General features: G+C 53.7%; 1 protein-coding gene across 1 annotated transcript in view; it reads right to left on the bottom strand.

The window, feature by feature from the left end:
* The window catches only part of camta2 (calmodulin binding transcription activator 2), a 108,647-nt gene that overhangs the window by 95,480 nt on the left and 3,167 nt on the right, over positions 1–10,000 (bottom strand). The window contains exons 2-3 of the mRNA XM_045722568.1: positions 8,620–8,743; positions 7,525–7,634 (exon numbers count right to left, since the gene is read on the bottom strand). Coding sequence (XP_045578524.1) covers positions 7,525–7,634; positions 8,620–8,662 — 153 coding nt within the window. The 5' untranslated portion in view covers positions 8,663–8,743. The remainder of the gene's footprint in view (positions 1–7,524; positions 7,635–8,619; positions 8,744–10,000) is intronic.

The raw sequence follows: 10,000 nt of genomic DNA, 5'->3' as shown, positions 1-10,000 counted from the left end.
AGCCAGTAGAGGACTGGTCACCCCTCAGAGCCTGGTTCCTCTGGCTACCCAGTACAGCCAGTAGAGGACTGGTCACCCCTCAGAGCCTGGTTCCTCTCTACCCAGTACAGCCAGTAGAGGACTGGTCACCCCTCAGAGCCTGGTTCCTCTGGTCTACCCAGTACAGCCAGTAGAGGACTGGTCACCCCTCATAGCCTGGTTCCTCTGGTCTACCCAGTACAGCCAGTAGAGGACTGGTCACCCCTCATAGCCTGGTTCCTCTCTACCCAGTACAGCCAGTAGAGGACTGGTCACCCCTCAGAGCCTGGTTCCTCTCTACCCAGTACAGCCAGTAGAGGACTGGTCACCCCTCAGAGCCTGGTTCCTCTCTACCCAGTACAGCCAGTAGAGGACTGGTCACCCCTCAGAGCCTGGTTCCTCTGGTCTACCCAGTACAGCCAGTAGAGGACTGGTCACCCCTCAGAGCCTGGTTCCTCTGCTACCCAGTACAGCCAGTAGAGGACTGGTCACCCCACAGAGCCTGGTTCCTCTCTACCCAGTACAGCCAGTAGAGGACTGGTCACCCCTCAGAGCCTGGTTCCTCTGCTACCCAGTACAGCCAGTAGAGGACTGGTCACCCCTCAGAGCCTGGTTCCTCTGGTCTACCCAGTACAGCCAGTAGAGGACTGGTCACCCCTCAGAGCCTGGATCCTCTCTACCCAGTACAGCCAGTAGAGGACTGGTCACCCCTCAGAGCCTGGTTCCTCTCTACCCAGTACAGCCAGTAGAGGACTGGTCACCCCTCAGAGCCTGGTTCCTCTCTACCCAGTACAGCCAGTAGAGGACTGGCCACCCCTCAGAGCCTGGTTCCTCTGGTCTACCCAGTACAGCCAGTAGAGGACTGGTCACCCCTCAGAGCCTGGATCCTCTGTCTACCCAGTACAGCCAGTAGAGGACTGGTCACCCCTCAGAGCCTGGTTCCTCTGGTCTACCCAGTACAGCCAGTAGAGGACTGGCCACCCCTCAGAGCCTGGTTCCCCTCTACCCAGTACAGCCAGTAGAGGACTGGTCACCCCTCAGAGCCTGGTTCCTCTCTACCCAGTACAGCCAGAAGAGGACTGGTCACCCCTCAGAGCCTGGTTCCTCTCTACCCAGTACAGCCAGTAGAGGACTGGTCACCCCTCAGAGCCTGGTTCCTCTCTACCCAGTACAGCCAGTAGAGGACTGGTCACCCCTCAGAGCCTGGTTCCTCTCTACCCAGTACAGCCAGTAGAGGACTGGTCACCCCTCAGAGCCTGGTTCCTCTCTACCCAGTACAGCCAGAAGAGGACTGGTCACCCCTCAGAGCCTGGTTCCTCTCTACCCAGTACAGCCAGTAGAGGACTGGTCACCCCTCAGAGCCTGGTTCCTCTGGTCTACCCAGTACAGCCAGTAGAGGACTGGTCACCCCTCAGAGCCTGGTTCCTCTCTACCCAGTACAGCCAGTAGAGGACTGGTCACCCTCAGAGCCTGGTTCCTCTGCTACCCAGTACAGCCAGTAGAGGACTGGTCACCCCTCAGAGCCTGGTTCCTCTGCTACCCAGTACAGCCAGTAGAGGACTGGTCACCCCTCAGAGCCTGGTTCCTCTCTACCCAGTACAGCCAGTAGAGGACTGGTCACCCCTCATAGCCTGGTTCCTCTGGTCTACCCAGTACAGCCAGTAGAGGACTGGTCACCCCTCATAGCCTGGTTCCTCTCTACCCAGTACAGCCAGTAGAGGACTGGTCACCCCTCATAGCCTGGTTCCTCTGTCTACCCAGTACAGCCAGTAGAGGACTGGTCACCCCTCAGAGCCTGGTTCCTCTGGTCTACCCAGTACAGCCAGTAGAGGACTGGCCACCCCTCATAGCCTGGTTCCTCTCTACCCAGTACAGCCAGTAGAGGACTGGTCACCCCTCAGAGCCTGGTTCCTCTCTACCCAGTACAGCCAGTAGAGGACTGGTCACCCCTCATAGCCTGGTTCCTCTCTACCCAGTACAGCCAGTAGAGGACTGGTCACCCCTCATAGCCTGGTTCCTCTCTACCCAGTACAGCCAGTAGAGGACTGGTCACCCCTCAGAGCCTGGTTCCTCTGGTCTACCCAGTACAGCCAGTAGAGGACTGGCCACCCCTCATAGCCTGGTTCCTCTGCTACCCAGTACAGCCAGTAGAGGACTGGTCACCCCTCAGAGCCTGGTTCCTCTGGTCTACCCAGTACAGCCAGTAGAGGACTGGTCACCCCTCAGAGCCTGGTTCCTCTCTACCCAGTACAGCCAGAAGAGGACTGGTCACCCCTCAGAGCCTGGTTCCTCTCTACCCAGTACAGCCAGTAGAGGACTGGTCACCCCTCAGAGCCTGGTTCCTCTGGTCTACCCAGTACAGCCAGTAGAGGACTGGTCACCCCTCAGAGCCTGGTTCCTCTCTACCCAGTACAGCCAGTAGAGGACTGGTCACCCCTCAGAGCCTGGTTCCTCTGGTCTACCCAGTACAGCCAGTAGAGGACTGGCCACCCCTCAGAGCCTGGTTCCTCTGGTCTACCCAGTACAGCCAGTAGAGGACTGGTCACCCCTCAGAGCCTGGTTCCTCTGGTCTACCCAGTACAGCCAGTAGAGGACTGGTCACCCCTCAGAGCCTGGTTCCTCTGGTCTACCCAGTACAGCCAGTAGAGGACTGGTCACCCCTCAGAGCCTGGTTCCTCTCTACCCAGTACAGCCAGTAGAGGACTGGTCACCCCTCAGAGCCTGGTTCCTCTGGTCTACCCAGTACAGCCAGTAGAGGACTGGCCACCCCTCAGAGCCTGGTTCCTCTGGTCTACCCAGTACAGCCAGTAGAGGACTGGTCACCCCTCAGAGCCTGGTTCCTCTGGTCTACCCAGTACAGCCAGTAGAGGACTGGTCACCCCTCAGAGCCTGGTTCCTCTGGTCTACCCAGTACAGCCAGTAGAGGACTGGTCACCCCTCAGAGCCTGGTTCCTCTCTACCCAGTACAGCCAGTAGAGGACTGGTCACCCCTCAGAGCCTGGTTCCTCTCTACCCAGTACAGCCAGTAGAGGACTGGTCACCCCTCATAGCCTGGTTCCTCTGGTCTACCCAGTACAGCCAGAAGAGGACTGGCCACCCCTCAGAGCCTGGTTCCTCTCTACCCAGTACAGCCAGAAGAGGACTGGTCACCCCTCATAGCCTGGTTCCTCTCTACCCAGTACAGCCAGAAGAGGACTGGCCACCCCTCATAGCCTGGTTCCTCTGGTCTACCCAGTACAGCCAGTAGAGGACTGGTCACCCCTCAGAGCCTGGTTCCTCTCTACCCAGTACAGCCAGTAGAGGACTGGTCACCCCTCATAGCCTGGTTCCTCTCTACCCAGTACAGCCAGTAGAGGACTGGTCACCCCTCATAGCCTGGTTCCTCTGGTCTACCCAGTACAGCCAGTAGAGGGCTGGTCACCCCTCAGAGCCTGGTTCCTCTCTACCCAGTACAGCCAGTAGAGGACTGGTCACCCCTCATAGCCTGGTTCCTCTCTACCCAGTACAGCCAGTAGAGGACTGGTCACCCCTCAGAGCCTGGTTCCTCTCTACCCAGTACAGCCAGAAGAGGACTGGTCACCCCTCAGAGCCTGGTTCCTCTGGTCTACCCAGTACAGCCAGTAGAGGACTGGTCACCCCTCAGAGCCTGGTTCCTCTCTACCCAGTACAGCCAGTAGAGGACTGGTCACCCCTCAGAGCCTGGTTCCTCTGGTCTACCCAGTACAGCCAGTAGAGGACTGGTCACCCCACAGAGCCTGGTTCCTCTGGTCTACCCAGTACAGCCAGTAGAGGACTGGTCACCCCTCAGAGCCTGGTTCCTCTGGTCTACCCAGTACAGCCAGTAGAGGACTGGTCACCCCTCAGAGCCTGGTTCCTCTCTACCCAGTACAGCCAGTAGAGGACTGGTCACCCCTCAGAGCCTGGTTCCTCTCTACCCAGTACAGCCAGTAGAGGACTGGTCACCCCTCAGAGCCTGGTTCCTCTCTACCCAGTACAGCCAGTAGAGGACTGGTCACCCCTCAGAGCCTGGTTCCTCTGGTCTACCCAGTACAGCCAGTAGAGGACTGGTCACCCCTCATAGCCTGGTTCCCCTCTACCCAGTACAGCCAGTAGAGGACTGGTCACCCCTCATAGCCTGGTTCCTCTGGTCTACCCAGTACAGCCAGTAGAGGACTGGTCACCCCTCATAGCCTGGTTCCCCTCTACCCAGTACAGCCAGTAGAGGACTGGTCACCCCCTCATAGCCTGGTTCCTCTGGTCTACCCAGTACAGCCAGTAGAGGACTGGTCACCCCTCAGAGCCTGGTTCCTCTGGTCTACCCAGTACAGCCAGTAGAGGACTGGTCACCCCTCATAGCCTGGTTCCTCTCTACCCAGTACAGCCAGTAGAGGACTGGTCACCCCTCAGAGCCTGGTTCCTCTGGTCTACCCAGTACAGCCAGTAGAGGACTGGTCACCCCTCAGAGCCTGGTTCCTCTCTACCCAGTACAGCCAGTAGAGGACTGGTCACCCCTCAGAGCCTGGTTCCTCTCTACCCAGTACAGCCAGTAGAGGACTGGTCACCCCTCAGAGCCTGGTTCCTCTGGTCTACCCAGTACAGCCAGTAGAGGACTGGCCACCCCTCAGAGCCTGGTTCCTCTGGTCTACCCAGTACAGCCAGTAGAGGACTGGCCACCCCTCAGAGCCTGGTTCCTCTGGTCTACCCAGTACAGCCAGTAGAGGACTGGTCACCCCTCAGAGCCTGGTTCCTCTGGTCTACCCAGTACAGCCAGTAGAGGACTGGTCACCCCTCAGAGCCTGGTTCCTCTGGTCTACCCAGTACAGCCAGTAGAGGACTGGTCACCCCTCAGAGCCTGGTTCCTCTGGTCTACCCAGTACAGCCAGTAGAGGACTGGCCACCCCTCAGAGCCTGGTTCCTCTGGTCTACCCAGTACAGCCAGTAGAGGACTGGCCACCCCTCAGAGCCTGGTTCCTCTGGTCTACCCAGTACAGCCAGTAGAGGACTGGTCACCCCTCAGAGCCTGGTTCCTCTGGTCTACCCAGTACAGCCAGTAGAGGACTGGTCACCCCTCAGAGCCTGGTTCCTCTCTACCCAGTACAGCCAGTAGAGGACTGGTCACCCCTCAGAGCCTGGTTCCTCTGGTCTACCCAGTACAGCCAGTAGAGGACTGGTCACCCCTCATAGCCTGGTTCCTCTCTACCCAGTACAGCCAGTAGAGGACTGGCCACCCCTCATAGCCTGGATCCTCTGGTCTACCCAGTACAGCCAGAAGAGGACTGGCCACCCCTCATAGCCTGGTTCCCCTCTACCCAGTACAGCCAGTAGAGGACTGGTCATCCCTCATAGCCTGGTTCCTCTGGTCTACCCAGTACAGCCAGTAGAGGACTGGTCACCCCTCAGAGCCTGGTTCCTCTGGTCTACCCAGTACAGCCAGTAGAGGACTGGTCACCCCTCATAGCCTGGTTCCTCTCTACCCAATACAGCCAGTAGAGGACTGGTCACCCCTCAGAGCCTGGTTCCTCTGGTCTACCCAGTACAGCCAGTAGAGGACTGGTCACCCCTCAGAGCCTGGTTCCTCTCTACCCAGTACAGCCAGTAGAGGACTGGTCACCCCTCAGAGCCTGGTTCCTCTCTACCCAGTACAGCCAGTAGAGGACTGGTCACCCCTCAGAGCCTGGTTCCTCTGGTCTACCCAGTACAGCCAGTAGAGGACTGGCCACCCCTCAGAGCCTGGTTCCTCTGGTCTACCCAGTACAGCCAGTAGAGGACTGGTCACCCCTCAGAGCCTGGTTCCTCTGGTCTACCCAGTACAGCCAGTAGAGGACTGGTCACCCCTCAGAGCCTGGTTCCTCTGGTCTACCCAGTACAGCCAGTAGAGGACTGGTCACCCCTCAGAGCCTGGTTCCTCTGGTCTACCCAGTACAGCCAGTAGAGGACTGGTCACCCCTCAGAGCCTGGTTCCTCTGGTCTACCCAGTACAGCCAGTAGAGGACTGGCCACCCCTCAGAGCCTGGTTCCTCTGGTCTACCCAGTACAGCCAGTAGAGGACTGGCCACCCCTCAGAGCCTGGTTCCTCTGGTCTACCCAGTACAGCCAGTAGAGGACTGGTCACCCCTCAGAGCCTGGTTCCTCTGGTCTACCCAGTACAGCCAGTAGAGGACTGGCCACCCCTCAGAGCCTGGTTCCTCTCTACCCAGTACAGCCAGTAGAGGACTGGTCACCCCTCAGAGCCTGGTTCCTCTGGTCTACCCAGTACAGCCAGTAGAGGACTGGTCACCCCTCATAGCCTGGTTCCTCTCTACCCAGTACAGCCAGTAGAGGACTGGCCACCCCTCATAGCCTGGATCCTCTGGTCTACCCAGTACAGCCAGAAGAGGACTGGCCACCCCTCATAGCCTGGTTCCTCTCTAGGTTTCTTCCTAGCCACTGTGCTTCTACACCTGCATTGCTTGCTGTTTGGGGTTTTAGGCTGGGTTTCTGTACAGCACTTTGAGACATCAGCTGATGTAAGAAGGGCTATATAAATACATTTGATTGATTGTAGACTGGTTATAGACTGATTATGGACTAGTTATAGACTGGTTATAGACTGCCCTGTAGAGTCATTATAGTCTGTTTATAGACTAGTTATAGTCTGTTTATAGACTAGTTATAGTCTGTTTATAGACTAGTTATAGACTGCCCTGTAGAGTCATTATAGTCTGGTTATAGACTGGTTATAGACTGGTTATAGACTGGTTATAGACTGGTTATAGACTGGTTATCAATCAGTCTATAGGTAGTCTATAAACAGACTATAGCTAGTCCATAACCAGTCTATAATGAGTCTACAGGGCAGTCTATAACCAGTCTATACCCAGTCTAGTACAGAATTATATAACTAGGCTATAAATCAGTCTATAACAGTCTATAACCAGTATGGTCTATAACTAGTCCATAACCAGTCCATAACCAGTCCATAACCAGTCCATAACCAGTCCATAAGCAGTCCATAACCAGTCTATAACCAGGTCCATAACCAGTCTATAACCACCTCGTTGGTGTTCCATCGTAGTCTCTCCTTCGGTAGTGAGATAACCAGTCTATAACCAGGTCTATAACCAGGTCTATAACCAGGTCTATAACCAGGTCTATAACCAGGTCTATAACCAGGTCTATAACCAGGTCTATAACCAGGTCTATAACCAGTCTATAACCAGGTCTATAACCAAGTCTATAACCAGTCTATAACCAGTCCATAACCAGGTCTATAACCAGGTCTATAACCAGGTCTATAACCAGGTCTATAACCAGGTCTATAACCAGGTCTATAACCAGGTCTATAACCAGTCTATAACCAGTCCATAACCAGTCCATAACCAGGTCTATAACCAGGTCTATAACCAGGTCTATAACCAGGTCTATAACCAGGTCTATAACCAGGTCTATAACCAGGTCCATAACCAGGTCTATAACCAGGTCTATAACCAGGTCTATAACCAGGTCTATAACCAGGTCCATAACCACCTCGTTGGTGTTCCATCGTAGTCTCTCCTTCGGCAGTGAGGTGGTTTGAGGGAGACGCTCCAACAGCTTGTTAGGAAGAAACACATTCATCATCTGGCCTCGACTGTTCTCTACACACACACACACACACACACACAGACACACACACACACACACACACACAGACACACACACACAGAGACACACACACACACACACACACACACACAGAGAGAGAGAGAGAGAGAGAGAGAGACACACAAAGGTTGTTAGGTGAAGCTAGTTGGTAGGGTGAGAGAACAGTTGAGAAAATGAAGAGATGGAGAAATGGATGGAGAGATGGAGAGAGATGAGATGGATAGATGGATGTAGAGATGGATGGATAGATGGAGAGAGAGAGATGGATAGATGGATGTAGAGATGGATGGATAGATGGAGAGAGAGAGATGGATGGAGAGATGGATGGATAGATGGATGGAGAGATGGATGGAGAGATGGATGTAGAGATGGATGGAGAGATGGATGTAGAGATGGATGGAGAGATGGATGGAGAGATGAAGAGAGAGATGGATGGATAGATGGATGGAGAGAGAGACAGATGAAGAGATGGAGAGAGAGACAGATGAAGAGATGGAGAGATGAAGAGATGGATGTAGAGATGAAGAGAGATGGAGAGATGGAGAGAGAGACAGATGAAGAGATGGAGAGATGAAGAGATGGATGTAGAGATGAAGAGAGATGGAGAGATGGAGAGAGATGGAGAGATGAAGAGAGAGAGATGGATGGAGAGATGTAGAGATGGAGAGATGTAGAGATGGAGAGATGTAGAGATGGAGAGATGTAGAGATGGAGAGATGTAGAGATGGAGAGATGAAGAGAGAGACAGATGGAGAGAGAGACAGATGAAGAGATGGAGAGATGAAGAGATGGATGTAGAGATGAAGAGAGATGGAGAGATGAAGAGAGAGAGATGGATGTAGAGATGGAGAGATGGAGAGATGGAGAGATGTAGAGATGGAGAGATGGAGAGATGGAGAGAGATAAATATACAGACAGACAATGTTGTTGATGTTTTGTGATGGAGTGACATCATCAGTGTGCGACAGACAGACTCACCTGACTCTTTTGTGCTCTCTCTCTCGCTCTCCTTATTGTTCATGATGGCTAGACAACTCACTCCAACCTGCTGGACTACACACACCTCACACACACACACACACAGAGGTCCACACTGCGGGTACTACACACACACACACACACACGGGAAATCAATACAAAGAATATATCAATCAGTAGAAGTGAAACATATGTTGAATGTTCAGGCCACCCTGTCACCTGACAAACCAGCTGGACAAACCAGCTGACACCTGACAAACCAGCTGGCCGACAAACCAGCTGACACCTGACAAACCAGCTGGCACCTGACAAACCAGCTGACAAACCAGCTGACACCTAACAAACCAGCTGACACCTAACAAACCAGCTGTCACCTGACAAACCAGCTAACAAACCAGCTGACACCTAACAAACCAGCTGACACCTGACAAACCAGCTAACAAACCAGCTGACACCTGACAAACCAGCTGACAAACCAGCTGACACCTGACAAACCAGCCGACAAACCAGCTGACACCTGACAAACCAGCCGACAAACCAGCTGACACCTGACAAACCAGCTGGCACCTGACAAACCAGCTGACACCTGACAAACCAGCTGACACCTAACAAACCAGCTGTCACCTAACAAACCAGCAGTCACCTGACAAACCAGCTGACAAACCAGCCGACACCTGACAAACCAGCCGACACCTGACAAACCAGCCGACAGCTGACAAACCAGCCGTCACCTGACAAACCAGCTGACAAACCAGCCGTCACCTGACAAACCAGCCGACACCTGACAAACCAGCCGACACCTGACAAACCAGCTGACACCTGACAAACCAGCTGACACCTGACAAACCAGCTGACACCTGACAAACCAGCTGACACCTGACAAACCAGGCGTCACCTGACAAACCAGCTGACAAACCAGCTGTCACCTGACAAACCAGCTGACACCTAACAAACCAGCTTTCACATGTTCAGGCTATCGTGTCCTGTAAACAACCTCAAATACTTGTTTACACACATTGAATGACCATTCAGTAGTCATTCAGTACGACCAGCCATAATCAAATGTAAAAAATTGTCACATGCTGAATACAACAGGTGTAGTAGACCTCACAGTGAAATGCTGAATACAACTGGTGTAGTAGACCTCACAGTGAAATGCTGAATACAACAGGTGTAGACCTCACAGTGAAATGCTGAATACAACAGGTGTAGTAGACCTTACAGTGAAATGCTGAATACAACAGGTGTAGTAGACCTCACAGTGAAATGCTGAATACAACAGGTGTAGTAGACCTCACAGTGAAATGCTGAATACAACAGGTGTAGTAGACCTCACAGTGAAATGCTGAATACAACAGGTGTAGTAGACCTCACAGTGAAA

Source organism: Salmo salar, chromosome ssa07 (assembly GCF_905237065.1).
Source record: "Salmo salar chromosome ssa07, Ssal_v3.1, whole genome shotgun sequence".
In the NCBI taxonomy this organism is placed as follows: domain Eukaryota; kingdom Metazoa; phylum Chordata; class Actinopteri; order Salmoniformes; family Salmonidae; genus Salmo; species Salmo salar.
This window is presented reverse-complemented; position numbering and strand designations above follow the sequence as displayed.